This window comes from Arvicola amphibius, chromosome 6 (assembly GCF_903992535.2).
Source record: "Arvicola amphibius chromosome 6, mArvAmp1.2, whole genome shotgun sequence".
Lineage (NCBI taxonomy): Eukaryota > Metazoa > Chordata > Mammalia > Rodentia > Cricetidae > Arvicola > Arvicola amphibius.
The window spans coordinates 95,624,149-95,640,355 of NC_052052.2; the positions used below are offsets into that span (position 1 = coordinate 95,624,149).

Below are 16,207 nucleotides of genomic sequence, written 5' to 3' on the forward strand. Positions count from 1 at the left end.
CTAATTGAGGAGGAGTGACAGAATCGGGAGGTAGCTCAGAGGGGACATTTAACCCTTCCCCGTTCTTCACAGCAGCTTTCTTTTCAAATAAAGTTCCAAACATTAATTAAAATTGTAAATCTTACACATTTTGTGACGGGAAACAGCAGAAACATGGCTCTTTTGTTGAAACAAAGCAGTGTCTCCACAGCCACGGTGGACATGCTAGAGAAACACTTGTCTGCACAAATATTTTCTGGGTTCATCCCTCTGTACCCCAACCTTCTAACCGGATGACTGACCCCTTGGCCCTCCTCCATGGAAACTTGCCAGCAGCTGCTAGTAGCAGGGCCCAGACAGGCACATCTTAAAATTGCAGCCCTAGCAAAATTCAGGCAGGTCTGTTCTTCACGCAAACATCTCATCTATTCTGTGCCAGCCACTTCCTTAGCTGGAAATGCTGAAAAGCAGGCTTGCTGTTTAGTCTACAAAAATAAGATGGAAAGAAATGAGTCTGAACTGAATAGTAGCTGCTCCCTTTAGAGCAACAGAAGAGAGTCTGGGAGTAACACGGCAGAGTCCACCTCTGCACAAACAACCCATGATCTCTGCAGAGTCAGAAATGCTTGCTGTGAACTTGACCTTGAGTAGATGGTCCTGCAATACCTCATCCTATGCATCCTTGAGAATATGGAAAGCAGAGGTAGTTGTGGCCAGCTTGTCAAGCCAGCTTTCCCGCTGTACAATAGTTATTTACTGAGGACAGTTAAAAGGTACCTATAGCTGTCCCATCTGAAGAATCTGTTGTTCTGAATTTTATTCTTCCTTTGCTGCATTATCACCTGGCTCTGTGCCTTTATTGGGAAGTGGCCTATCCACCTTCTGTAGGAAGCCTCGGTTACTCAAAATACCTCTGCAAGGTGGGTGATATTTTTCTGTCACAGCCTTGGGACCAGGCTAACTCTGGATTGGTGCCATACTTCTGCTTCTTAGAGTTTGATTCCTGCTTGACAAAAGCCCATGCCGAAGATCAAATACTCAGGACCAAGGCACTGCCATAGATGAAGGATCACTTTGATCCAGGACATCTTTCTGTCTAGAGTTTAATCCTTGTCCTAAGCTTCTTGTACATCCTAACTGGAGCCTCTCCAAATCACAGGGAAAGAAGCTCCTCGAGTTTGTACTCATCATTTATGATTCACTTAATTCCCCTCTGAAGTCCATTTGTGAAGCTCCCAAAATTTGGTGCTTGTTCTGGAAAATGTGTGGCTACACATACAAACCTGTTCAGACATGTTCAAGCACAGACATGTTCCCATGTCTCTTAGGATAATTCTCAGAAATACAGATTAAGTTTATAATGGTTATCTTTATAACTGCATAGTGACTGATAGCATCAGATTGTGCATTAATTAATTATCATCTACTGGTGATAGGACTGATGTGTAAAGCATGAATTGAAAGCATAATTTTTCTACTTTTTATTAACACTTTTAGCAATTTGATAAGATTCCACTTAGCATCAGATTACTTACATTCATTAAATACAGTTGTAAGTTCTATGCTGTAACATGGCATTGCGATTCCATGCTTTCTTACTGTATTGCTGATCTCCTGTGGCACTGTTTTAGTGGATTGTGGAGAAGGTATATATAGATGGGATCACTGCTGCAGGAAGTATGTCACTGGGATATGACTTGGGAGTTAAGAAATGATCTACAATAACATTCTTGCTCTCTGCTTCGTGACGGCTGTGGGAGGAGCAATCTCCTCTACCACAGACTCCTGCTCAGATATGTGGCTCAAATTCATGGGGCTCAGCAAGCACTAACTGGACCTTCTTAAAACATGGTCCAAAATAGGGATTTCTTCTCTTAAACTCAGCCAAATATTTGGTCACAGAAAACAAGAAAACAAATTAACAGAATAGCTTCATAAATCTCTCACATATATGGATATCTAAGTAACATTGTCTGCATTATCCTAAATACAGACAAAGTGCTTTCATTTCATTTAATAACTACATGGTATTCCATTCTAGGGCTGTACTATAATGCATTTAACCTAAATAGCCTTACTGACAGGCATGCTGGCACTTTTCAGAATTTTGCACTGTTCATCCTTATTTGTATCATTCTAACATATGCTGTGTAAAACAGCCACTGGATATATTTTATAAGCAGAAATTACATTTTCTATATGTGTTTATAATTTGTGCACATTTCCCTGTTTATTATGTAATTTATTTTTCTTTTCTAGGGCCTCATGTGGCCTATTACCCTGCTCTTTATTCTCTTGCATCTCTGGTGTGTTTTGTGCTCTTGGATGGAGTGTGTTTTTTTCTTTTTAACTCCACTTCTTACTTGAGGGACTTGACAGTTTTCAGGAATCCTTATTGTACATTTTATTTACTTATTTATTTATTTATTTATTTATTGCTGGAGCATTAGGTCTTCCTCTGGTTTATTTTATGGCCTCTCTCCTTGCCTCACTTATAAGTTAATGTACCAAAGCCTGGGAGCTGGTATTCATTTCTTGACAGAGTTCACTAAGGTTTTAGTTTGGTGTCTATAATGTTGGAAGTTCTTTATTATTCTATTTCTCACTATTTTCATGTTTGGTTCTTTTTTTCTTCACTTTAGTTACTCTATTTATGAGTATATTTTTTATTATTGTATTCTTACAGTTCTTAGATATTATGTGTGTCTTGCCTCATTTGGTTCATTATTTTTCTCCTTTATATTTTTAATATTTCTTTTATTTTGAGATTATAAGATAAAGAAATTATTTCCCCATGTCCACTCCTCCTTCCAAATGCTCCAATGGCCCCGCCCTCTTGTTTCATTGTTGTTTCACGGATCTTCCTATTTTAATGCGTCTGAATCTGTAGTGGACCCATGTCTTTAGTGGACCTGTGTCTTGATATTGTGACCCACTTGGATGTTCTTCACTGAAATACATCCCCAAGCTGGACAGCGTCTCCCCAGTTCCCTGGATATAACATTCTTAAGTTCTTTCCTAAAGTCTCGACTCCTGTTGTATTATTATTCTTAGCAAATGTGAGCAAAAAATTACAAGGTGGTATTTTCACAGCATAAACATCTCTGATAGATGGAGGATGTAGCAAATGTCTTTAATCTGGCAGTCATCCTTTACTTTAGAGAAGGCTGTGGCTATACTTCACATTGAGTATAATCCCCTACTCTTGAACAGCACAGAGGAGTACTTCCTGAGACCAAAAGTGGGAGAATCTGGTGGGTTCCAGGATGTCATGTCCCCAGGACTAAACTTCCCCTCTAAGCCTCAAGAATGTACCACTCTTTGCCTCAAGCACAATCAAACTCTCCCTTCATTGAAGTAATCCTTTAAGAGTCCTTAAAATTGTGGGTTCCAATGGCTTCTGTTCCAGGTAAACAGATCTCCCAAATCCCTTTGATACATATGTTACCTGAAATTTATTGAAGGTGTTTTTCTCTAAAAATCTAGCTTTTAGGTTGGATTTTTTTTTTAAAATGAGTTTTAGTTTGGAGAGCTATGTCCTGTTTATGGAAGAGAAATGGAAGCTTCCATACTCTTTCTAATGAAGACCTCAAATCAGACACTCTTCTAGTTATTTATAATAAATCATCTTTGTCATCTACCCATTGTTTAGCTGCCACATTTATCTAGAAACTACTTTGTTGATAAAAGTCTGTAATGGTCACCCAGGCTGTTAGAAAAATGGCCCAAATGGATTTGATTAGGGCTAGGCTATAAATAAAACTTTTGTCTGTAAAACCTGTAAGTTTCAAAAAGTATGTGGACATTAAGTCCAATGTTTTAAGAAGACATGTCTACATCAGCTTGGGTAGGGAAATTTTACAGTCTCCACTTGATGAAGAGCTAGAGGGAGTAATAGCTGTTAAGAGATAGAATATTTTTCTCCAGGGATGAGAGCCCTCCATCCCCTTAATAGGCTATCAATCCCAAACGAGCAACCCTAATACATAAACATAGGAGCAAGACTGAAGGTGCTCATGAGTCTGTATTTATGTATTTATATGCATATGTACACACATATAAATGCATATATATGTAAGAATAATAAACAATAAGAGGCCAAGAATTGACAAAGAGTGGGAAAGACATATTGAGGTTAGAACGAGGACAAAAAGGTGATTACTGACATACATACAGTACTCATGTAAAATTTTCCAAATAAATATTAAAGCTACTTAGTAGCAACAAAAATATGTAAGAAAAGAAGATATTTTTAAATGTAATTTTCATTTTTCAAATAATTTTTGATCCTTAAGTCACTCAGAAAAATCTTCCCTGGTTCATAATTATGAAACATTTCTTTGATAATGTTCTGATTAAATAATTTTAAATCTGTGTTTCTAAAAAAACTGTTAATTTAAATAATATCTTTAAAATCTATTAGGAAATTAGAAGATGTTAAAATTTAACTAGCATTTTATGTTGGTTGGAGGAAGGAAAATGCTTATTCTTGTAAGTAGCTATGGACACTGATAATAAAACAGCTATTGGAGCTGGGCTGTTCCCTCCCCTAAGTTACTCCATATGTGAAACTGTGGTTCTTTATGCTGTGCTGTGTCCAGACACACTTGATTTCACAAGGAAACGCAATGCCAGTTTGATGCTGGAGGGTGACTGTGTGTTGAGCGGACATATAAATAGTGTTATCTCTTTGGCACCCTCCCCAAGCATGCTAATAAATAACTTATTCCTTTTAATAGAAGGAATGTGACCCCATAAATTTTCAGTGTGAGGAAATGGTGATATTAAAATCATGTCAGCAAAAGAGGGCAGAAGAAGAAAACAAATATTTGTTTGGACATAGCAAGCAAATATGCGGTTGTAACATTCTCACCTCTACCATATAAGCTTGTGTGCTAGTACTGCAGTACTAATGGCTCAAGTTTGTCATTTGATTGTCTGGCATGCGCATAAAGAGACTGGAGGGCAGAGATAATGCTCACTCACTCAGGCTTTAGTCTCATCCTACTGAGTACCCAGTGGAATTGGCCAAACATTACTTTGCCCATTATTTGTCTGGATCTGGTCCTGCCCTTTAACTTCTGGAGCTGGCTTGATCCCGGCTCTATAGTCATCTAAGTCTAACAGCTACAGCAGCTTCCCTGGCTTCCTTCGGTCTGTTATCTCCCTCCTATAGATTTTATCTGCATTTCTGTGAGCTTCTCTGAAGGTCAGGCCTTATTCTGTAACCTACTGTTACACACACACACACACACACACACACACAAACACCACACATTCTCACACTCACATGAACAGTCAGTAATGTTAGGGGAAGGGTCGCTTGTTTGTCCCGGCTGCCCATCCATGAAATAACCGCTCGGAAAACTATATTATTTGCAGTACTGTTTGGCCAATAGCTTAAGCGTTTAATAGTTTAAGTTTCTGGCTAAACTCATATCCTAAACTAACCCATCTCTATTATTCTGTATATCGCTATGTGGCTGTGGCTTACCAGCTAAAATACCCAGTGTCTGTTTCAGACGGCAGATCCATGGCTTTTCTCTGACTCCACCCTTCTTCCTCCCAGCATTCAGCTTAGTTTTTCCTGCCTAGTTCTGTTCTGCCCTTGCCATAGGTCCAAAGCAGTTTCTACAAAGAGGGGACTCCCACACAGTCATGTATGTATATATATATACATTATGTATGTATATATAATCAAAAACAGCCATACACAATCACACATGCACAATCTTACACATGCTGTACATAAACAGTTACATACATACAATCATACATACATATATATATATATATATATATATATATATATATATATATATATACTGTCTCTCACACACAAAATCATATACACAGAGAGATGCAGGGAAAGGTAGGATATGTATTTATTATAAACATGTAGTGTATGATCTTAAAGAGTTAGTGTCAATAATTAAGGTTTATGTTTATAATTAAAATAACCCATGTTTGCCTCAGCCAGGGCTAATAAGTAAAGTGAAACCTAACAAATTCTGCCAGTGAAACCAGCACACCGGGTAAATTTATCGTTATTCAATAAATTCTGACACTGTGGAAAGACACAAATGTGTTTGTTTAGGTTTCTGACATGGTGCTCCCAGGACACCAATTATAAGACATTTCTTCCATTATTTTTTGCCTTCAGTAGAAGCTTACACTTCAACACTTCCTCTAGTTTAACTGAAAGTTTCTCTGTAGCCCTCAGGCAAGGCACAGCAGCAATGTAATGAGAGGCTACCACAATGATTCTACTAGTGTAGAAAACACAGTTATTAGACCTATTATTTTTAGATGTCTGAGTTCTTGGACTATAGAAGTTGATATAAGAGCTGAATTTTAAATACCATCTAAGTTGTATCTACTAGTCAGAAAAGGTATTAAAAGTAAAGATAGCATTGGAATAATGGATATATACAGAAATCTAACTCCTAGCCCAAAGCCAAAGCCTCACATGCAAAGTATTTCAAAGTTTTGTACTGAGGGTTCAGTCTTCCATACATCTTTGAGTCATATTGTGAAGAAGAAAATGAATCTCAAGTATAATAAAGGTATTTCACATGTGACCAAGGTAGAACCAATCCCATGTCTTTACAAATGCTTGCTGTGACTGGCGACTTGTCTGTAAAGTCTACGTTCTCTTATTAAAAAAGTTTGGAGGGGTAGGAGGAGGGAAGGAGATGGAAATTTTTAAATAAAAAAAATAAAAAATAAAAGATCACATAAACAAAAAAAAGTTTGGTTAAACTTGGATTATTACAGAAGCAAAATGTTTCTGATGAAAGAAAACGGAAGGAAATACTTTATAATTTGTTTATTATCAATTTCCATAGAAAGCAAGGATTTGTAGTCAAATAGAAAATTTAGAGCAAATGCATAATATTTACCTCAAAAATAAAAATTGTTGTATCCCAAATACCATGTTTCGGTATGGTATCAAGTTCATAAAATTGACAGGTACAAAACAAATGAAGTTATAAATCAAGAGAATTTTCAAATGTATTGATAGAAATGTCAAGTAAGTGATTATAGCAAATCTGAGAAACCTCTGCTATAGGCATGAGTTGGTATGTGATAGTATCCTCACCTTTGGGATCTAAGGTTTGCTCATATACTTTAAAATGATTTGCCTAATTACTACAAGATTTTAGGTCACACACAAGGGTGGAAAATTGATGGCTATTTAGAGCCAAAGTTGGCCTCAGATAAATTGAATACCCAACATTGTCAATTAACCCCATAGAATCTTTAACACCAGTATTCTTTTTCTCCCCTGGGAAATGTGGGTCACAGAACAAAGAATAGCATAAGAAGTAGAATGATGTGTGTGACTACCTGCTATACTAATTCCTATCACACACTGGTGACCTAGGACACAAGAGTTAAAAATGTCAAGATTTTACTGCAGGGACTACTACAACACTGCTACAATTTTGTGTTTTCTAGACATAATCCTAGTGTTGCAGAATGTCTTCACAGGTAGTTGTTAGAAGTAATTTTTGATCTGCACACAAAAATAGCACAAATAATTGTGATAATGGATATCCTAATTTAGCCACATAACCATATGCTTTTCTGTCACGAAAGCCCTTATAAATCAGCCTTTTAAAAAGTTCAACATTTCCATAAGTTAAATTCCTGACTTCTTGAGTTCCCTTGTGTGCACTGTGGAGGGAAAGCCAATAAACAATGGTACTGTAGAAAACAGTAGTAAACCTTGCAGAAAAAATATAAAAAAGGAAAATTTGCAAGTAAAATGTATTAATTGTACTATTTGCTTTGTGTTTTCTATGAAACATTAAGTTTTTACAAAAATAGTTACTAGCAGATGGCTCCATTGTGTTCTTTTACATACAAGGAGACTAAACTAAGAGAGCAGGGAATTGACTGAGAACCATACAGACACAGCTGCTTTGCCTATGACCCTAACCACCCTGGAGCAAAGGACTATCTTAGCCAAGATGCCAGACTGGCTTCTTCAAGAAAAGGAGTTCATTTTCTGGCTTGGATAGGGAGTGAATGAATTCTTTCTTATTCACTGGACGTGGGCAGGATCGGTCAGCCTTATTCTATTAAAAAATCCTTTATTTTCTAGCATTAGACAGGGTTACTTATGCCTAGCACCTTGTCACTTTACTGATTAAATGCAGTTATTTGACTCCCTTTGCAACTGGGTGAAGCATGTATGAATTTGTGTGATAGCATTATTTAACTGGCTTGTGGCTGCCTTGGCAAAGAAGGAATGCATGAGAATATTGCTGCCAGTATTTCTCATAAATCCCAGATCACAGGACATAGAGATACTTTCCAGAGATGAAAGTACCCAAATGCACTTAAACTCTGAAGACAGGCAGAGGTTGTTGGGGTAATGGTTGACAATGTGTATCCTGTTTTTTATCTTAGGGGATCACCCCCACCCCTGCCTGCCTTCCATTCATGACTTGTCCACCAGATGCTCATAATTCCTCTCTGTGGTGGTTGTTATTACTAATTTTCATTCCACCCATATCTCTGTCTTTATTTTGTTTTCTTGCTTACTGTCCTACTGATTTAGCTCGAGCTCCTGCGGGAATCAACTTCCTAGACCTTTCACTGCTCTAAATACCTTACTTTCCCTACCTCAAGAATCCAGAGCTAATGAAACACATGTGTTCAGAGCAGAAACAAAGGTGCTTGAGAATATGTGATCCAAACCGCCACAGGGAAAAGAAGTGTGGTAACGTTGCTGAATCTGCTGCTGCAGATACTGCTGCTGACACTAGATGGTTTAGCGGAAGAGTAAATTACCCAAGAGGGCTGATAAAATGAGTTGCTGGATGTTTGTGGGTATATCTTGAAGAATCACTCAGATTCAACTCTTTGGCCTGGTCTTATCTGTCTGTCTGTCTGAACAACCATGAGACTTAAGCTTCTTACTTTAAATTGTCAATCCAGAAAGGAAGGATTTGTTTCTGCTAAAATTCTGTGATGGACAGTCTTCCACCAATGCACAGATGACTGGGTGCCTGTGACCTTTTCTCTTTGTTAATAATTATTCTGTTAATAATTACATAATAACTCTGTTCTACTTCACTAGTTTGGGGTGGTTTATGGATGCATCACATTCTGGTTTTTGAGGCTTTACCTTCGAAACAAGAAGGCGTAGTGTTTATAAGTCATCTGGAGTCAAAAATAATCCTCTATCTTCCCTAAAAGTCTTTTTTATGCCTGTTACTAACCTAGTGTATTGAAAAACCATGAAATATTATTTGGAACTAAATTTAAAATACTACCATTTGAAAGCCAGAAAGGAAAACTATGGAAAAGTTAGTAATATACTCATGAAAATCCAATGAGAAAAATGGATATTACATAAGTCTAAAATATTTCTTATGGAGGCCCTCAAATATGCAAAAATGATTATTGGCCTGACATAGAAGAAAACTAATCTGAATTTAATACTCTGTAACTTAAAGACTAAGAGTTGTAGCTTGATTGACAGGGGCATACATAGTCTATGAAGTAAGGGTAGAAGGGAGATTTGAATTTCACATTTTTTTGCCTGGTTAACATTCACATATACGCTTTTCATATATAAAAATCCATTATATAACTGTAATTTTATATTTAATAGTTATCATATGGCAACTGAAGAAAAGATAAGCAAAATTTTTAAGTCGCTTTCAAAATGCAATGGCAATCAGAAATTGATATAGAAACAGAACAGGGCAAATACTTCATGCATTCAAAGCAGTTTAGTTTCTTGACTTCATTTTTGATCACTAATTGCATATGTAAATGCTCACAGATACATGCACATTGTCACCTGCCCACATAGTTAAATTTTGTTTCTGAATCATGCCAGTCTCTTCTTTACTCCCTCACTCACGTTGCCATCCTCAACTTTTCATAGTTACATGTACCCATGTGACATTCTGGTTAAAATGTCCTTGCTATTGATTACTGCAAAAAGTAACTATGAAAGCTTCAGACAGCACTGTACTTTGAAGCATGTAAAATATCAGATTAGCGTCCCTGTAGGAAGTGTAGGTATTTGTATGAAATAAAGTAAGTGATGAGATGCAAGCAACAGGACTAACTAGAACTATTAACGGACATGTTTGATGCTGAACTGCACAAAGGACTAACTTTGAGATATGTGAGATATTTGCATACTAAAGTATGGTATAAATAGAAAGATAAATAAATGCTTTTGGCTTGTGCTGTCAGTGAACCAGAAAATAAGATGGTATTTTAAATTCATTTTCTGCATTATTTGTATGAATGATTGAGCTTTTGAATATTAAAGTGTTCAATAGCTAAAGACTATTTTATAGTTATAAATGAAAGCCAGGTATTTAGTTTAATTTTAAAATTTAAAGTAGAAATGAAGTTTATTCGTGACACATAAATATATACAAATACATAACAAAGATTTGCCACAGTAAATGATGTATTTGTCTGTGTTTAAATTAATTTCTGAGTTGAAATTGCATTGATCTTAACAGCGATATGGGGTATTATCATGGAATTAATTTTAGCTCTCAATCTTAAATTTTGTGCGTGTGTGTCTGTGTGTGTGTGTGTGTGTGTGTGTGTGTAGAAGGTGGTTAAGAAAGCAAGGGAAAAACAAATACTGAGGTAATGAGATAGGAAGTATGTTCATAGCATTTGCTTTGTTTGTTTACACAGCTTGTATTTACCATGAAAACATTCTACGTTGTTTTTTCCTATATTGTTATAGAAACGGGATCCAGCAGAACTCAGAGACACAATCAAGGATAATTGACAGTCAATAGAATAGAAGCTGATGTCCCTACCTCAAAATCACTGGCCCTCACCTAAGTAACGTCCTGAAATCAACATTTTAAGTCTGACTTGCAGTTTTTATTCTCTTTTGAGCTCTCTACGGTGTATAGCCTGCTTAAGATGTGCGATGACACAGGATGTTTGTCAAATTGCCTTGTAGTTTGTAATACCTCGTCATCGACAAAGGTCTACAAGAGTTCAAATCTCAAAACTCTTACCTTTTTTTTCTAAAATGCGTTTTCATGGAGTCTTTTGACTGGAAGCTTTTTGAACTATAATCATTAAACAATTTAAATGATAAATGTTGCATTTGCCTCTTCTGCTTTCCACTTCACCTAGCTCAGGAATTATACCTTCAAAAAGAATTGAAACTGCCATCCTGGGCTAACCAGATGGCTCAGGGAGTAAATGTGCTTGGTGCTGTGCTTGATGCCAGAGCTTTGTCCTGGAGCCTCACAGAGCAGAAGGACAATCTACCCCTTCAGATTTTCTTGGAGACCCCTACACACTCTGAGGTACATATAAATCCATACACGCATGTGTACATATATACACTCCCACATATTTAATTTAAGACTAATACCAAGACTATTACAATTATTATATTATAATATAATAATAATATAATTATTTTTTTTTTTTGGTTTTTTCGAGACAGGGTTTCTCTGCAGCTTTTTTAGAGCCTGGCCTGGAACTAGCTCTTGTAGACCAGGCTGGCCTCGAACTCACAGAGATCCACCTGCCTCTGCGTCCCGAGTGCTGGGATTAAAGGCGTGCGCCACCACCGCCCGGCCTAATAATATAATTATTACAATTATATTATTATTTATAAATCACGTTATACAACATATATATATGTTATATAACATTGTGCTGTTATACCGTCTATTATATAATACTCTATTATACTATATATATTATACATATTATACATATTATATTATATGGTTTTATAATATGTAATAAAATAAAATAAAATTTTAAAGATATAAAGCTATCCTCTCTAGTTTCTCTACCATCACTCATCCTCCCCTTTCCCCCACTCTCAAGTCAGACTAGATCTACCCTGAACAACCTTAGGCTGGCAAGATCTCATTCAGGCTCCTACTCCTAGCATTTGAAGTACCCACATCACTTTTTTAAACACACCCAACATAGGCCTCAGACTGACTTCACTCAGCACTCCATTTTCTGGACTATCTTTTCTCTCTTCACTATTTTACCCATTGCTTCTTCGCTTTATAAAATCCAACCCTCTTAGAGGCTGGCTCCAAAGGTCGGTTCTTTCATAACATGCCTTGCATTGCTCCACAGAAATCATTCCTTTTTGAGTAACTTCCCTCTTCTTTCACATTTCTGATTATCCTCTTATTGTTTATCCATATCATTTCCCCTTCTTTGCCTTATATGAGATGATAACCTCATCCAAGAACCATAGTCGATCCTTCCTGGTACAGCTTGGAGTTTCTTCTCCAGAGCCTATTATGGGGTTTGGTTCAGAGCTGCTTGGGTAAACAAGCAATGGAAGAGCCTTCAAGTCAGGTGTTTATGAAGCATCACTAATGAAAGCTCAGATAGAGAAACTGGGGTTCAACCTGAAGGTCAGAAAAGTAAACAGCCAGCAACTGGCTCTTATTTCAACCTCAGTTCAAAACAACAATCCTGCCTTCAGAAATCTCAGAATGCGACTGTTTTTGAGAGCTGTTTCCTCATATTTTACCACCACCTCTAGGGTTGGGATTAAAGGCATGCACCGCCCCGTTTCTCTGGCAAACTAGTGTGGCAACGGGGATTAAACGTGTGTGTTACTATTACCTGGTCTGAGAGGCTGACCAGTGGGACTGTTTACTCTAAGATCTTCAGGCAGGTGTTATTTATTAGAATACAATTGAAATGCCTCTATATCTTTATTTGAAACCTTTTAATGAGAATCTGTTTTCATTGTGAAGCTATGAATCAACATCTGAATTATCTTGGTGAGACCTCTGATTTACGTTTGATTACTGTGACCCTCCAGGAGATATTCTTTCTTTAAAACCACAAGGATTTTGACACTCTCCAAGAAATATCTTAAATAATTTCATCATACCAATGCTGTCTATAGGTGACATTTCACTTGTGTTTATCTTTACAGTTCTATTGGTTTTTTTCTTTGTTTTTATTCATTCTCCACCCTTTCTCCACCATCTGTGGCTTACAGAGGTGGTCTCAGGTATGGACTCTTTCAGCAGCACATCACGGTGAACACATTTCTAGCCTTTGGGACATACAGTGAAATGTGGCTCATTTCTTCCTCAGAAAGTACTAGTCTCAAACAGTAGAATTTGCTTTTATAAAGGAAAGCAGTACTTTGAAAAGTCAAACTGGATGTCAGTGTTTAAGATTCTCAAGCTTTTCTGTTAATACAGATGACATTAATTGACAAGATAAAATAATCCAAGGGAAAGTACAGGTTGTTGTATTGTGTATACCCATGCATAGTAACTAAATAGAGTAAAAGAAAATTTAAGAGTTGCCAACAACTCTATTTCAGACCTTTTTATGCTACCTCTATTCTATTTTTTCCATATCAAAAATATGTAGTCTTGCTATATTACCAAGAGGTGAATTAACACAGAGAAAAGTCCAGAGGTGATTCTAACCTGAAAATTATAATTATACTTTATTATTTCTGCTGAAAACTTTTCCCAATAGCTCAACTCTTTATTAAGTTTATTTCATCTCATGTATTTTTGTCATAAGACAATCATTTTCTTAATAAATTTCATCTATCTTGTAAGATGAGATATTTGAAAAATAAAAACTGTAGGTGTGATTTTAGGTAAATGCATTGAAAAAAACTTACCCCCAGTAGCCACAGTGATTTCACGTAGAAAATGACCATAAAATGGAAAATCGAAGGACAGATTCACTCTCTGCAAGGAACAACATCACAAAAAGAAATAAATCAATACTGTGCAGAATGGTAAATGTAAAATAGAGAGCATTTCCATTAAAGCTAAATGATGTTTCTCCTTTACTCAGTTGGTACTGTAGTTGACCTTAAAAATGAAGTGTTAGATGGTAATAAAGAAAATTTTTTTTGCAATTAAGCATCTGAAAAAAATAGAGTTAGATTTTTGTGGCCTATTGACATCTTTCTGTTTTTACAAAGATTAACTGGAAATTTAAATTCCAAGTCATGCTATATTCTGTCCGCCCTTACCCCGTTGCTTCATTATTTTTAAGGATCTCTCTGCCATTTGATGAGTAAGTTATCTGGGGTAGTTTGACATTTTACCAGTTGATTAAAAAACAGTAGAATAAAAACCAAAGATAGTGCTTTTCGCACTATTTTAGCTTTGCATTTTGTTTTTCTATATATCCTATAATAAAAAATGATTGATGGAAGATGATGTCATGAATCTGAGGATGCAGACCTGAAGACATCCTCATGTTTGTTTATTGTAGTAAACTATCCAGACATAGCATATTGTGTCCGTTTTAAAAGCACATAGCTGCATTCTGACCAGTAGCTACTGGAGAACTATTTCGATTAGGTATAGGAAAAATTGGATAGATGTAGTTAGAAAATTTAAAAGCCTTGTTCTTTTACCATCCTAAAGGAGCCTAGAGTATCAATTCTTATTATATAAAAGATTTGCTTTTGTATATTTAGTTTAATGCTAATGTACACAAAAATAGTAAAATACAAATGAATAGCTTTTTGTATGCATGCCTAAAGCATTATGAGGCAAGACATAAGAACATGCTATACATAACAACGACTAGGACCTGAAAATAATAGATTTATCTTTCTACCTGTCTGCTGTCTATCTATCTATCATCTATCTATCTATCTATCTATCTATCTATCTATCTATCTATCATCTATCCATCCATCTATCTATATATCTTTATCTATCTATCATCTACCTATGTACACATACATATATGTAAATATGTGTATTCAAAGGTAATTAATTAGCCTGGTTAAACCTCAACAGCATTACAGACTTCCTATAGTAAGGGCTCTTATTCTAACATTCCCACCATTTTGACATTCATTTCTCAGAATCTACAAATTAAAATGTAGAAGAGTATGTCTATTGGAATTTACTTCTCTCCAATTTTGCAAATGATTGCCTTTTCATATCCTTCAGAGATTTCTAATGACTTATTTGGCACAGAGTTAATCATTCAGAATCTACAGTGACTTTCAATTAGTTTTTCTTTCTTTTTTCTTGAAACCCACATCTTCCTAAAAAGTTTTTCATCACATTTATTTTATGCTAACAGTAAAATAAAAAACGTTTGTGCTGTGCCACTTGAAATGAGAAGTCACTGATAATACTAAAATGAAAGCCACAATATTAACTGATGTGTCTGAAAGATGTCAAAAATAATTTGAAAACAGCAATTACCATTGTGGACAGAATTTTACCATTCTAAACTCTTCCTCTGCTTATTTGTAAAGTTCTCACTAATATGTTGTTTTAAATATTTGTCAGTAACAAACTCAGTTTTCACCAAGGATGAATGAGAATCACATGGTAAATGTTTTCTCAGATACTGTAGATATTTAAATATGTCTTGAGTTAGACTACAGTGCACAAAGAACACACAAGGTAAAGAGAATGAAATAAGCATTGAAATAAAAGCTAAGAGTCCATCACCCACAAGAATTACACCTGTGATTGAACTTCTTTCCCATGAAAATGACCAATTTATCTATCTCTCACAATGACATTCTCTTCCCGTACAATAGCACTTAGCAGGTCCTGCCATCCAAAAGGCTGCTAAATGCATACATACCTCTTGAGTCACTGATAATAGCTCCCCACAACACACACACACACACACACACACACACACAAATTTCTTCACAGACTCTTGGCTCCAGTACCCCTTGAAGATACTGTCTAGCATTACTTTATTGCCTTGTTTCCAAATCCTTTAGTCCATTGTTTTTTTTCCCCTGGAAATAAAAGGACTACACTAAAACTCATGTTTAAGACTAAGCCATAACTAGAACTATTAGCAGACAACTCTGTATCTTGTGGTCCTTCACATGTCAGCCAAAGACTGCAGCTTCTGGTTTTTAAAAACCAATACTCTTAAATTTTGGTACCTGTTCTCCATGACACATGAGCCTTCATTAATCATGGTTTCTATACTTTTTCAAGTATTGCTCTGATTTAAGTTGGTTCCTCAACTAAGATCTAATGACTGAGGAAAATTCTTAACAACAACAACAACAACAAAAAAAAAACTTTGTGTGCAGAAGAGTGTATATACGTGCCCATATGTATATGTGGTATGTGTGACAGAGTATGGGGCACTCATGTGTGATCCTTGGGCATGTCCATGTGAGAAGGCTGGAATACACAGGAAGGTCAGAGAGGTGTGTGCAGAAGGTTCTCATTTTCTACTTTGTTCTCTTGTT

At 36.2% G+C, this 16,207-nt stretch overlaps 1 protein-coding gene across 1 annotated transcript in view; it reads right to left on the reverse strand.

The window, feature by feature from the left end:
* Plxdc2 (plexin domain containing 2) overlaps window positions 1-16,207 on the reverse strand; it is a 389,349-nt gene that overhangs the window by 155,554 nt on the left and 217,588 nt on the right. The window contains exon 4 of the mRNA XM_038334190.1: window positions 13,628-13,697. Coding sequence (XP_038190118.1) covers window positions 13,628-13,697 — 70 coding nt within the window. The remainder of the gene's footprint in view (window positions 1-13,627; window positions 13,698-16,207) is intronic.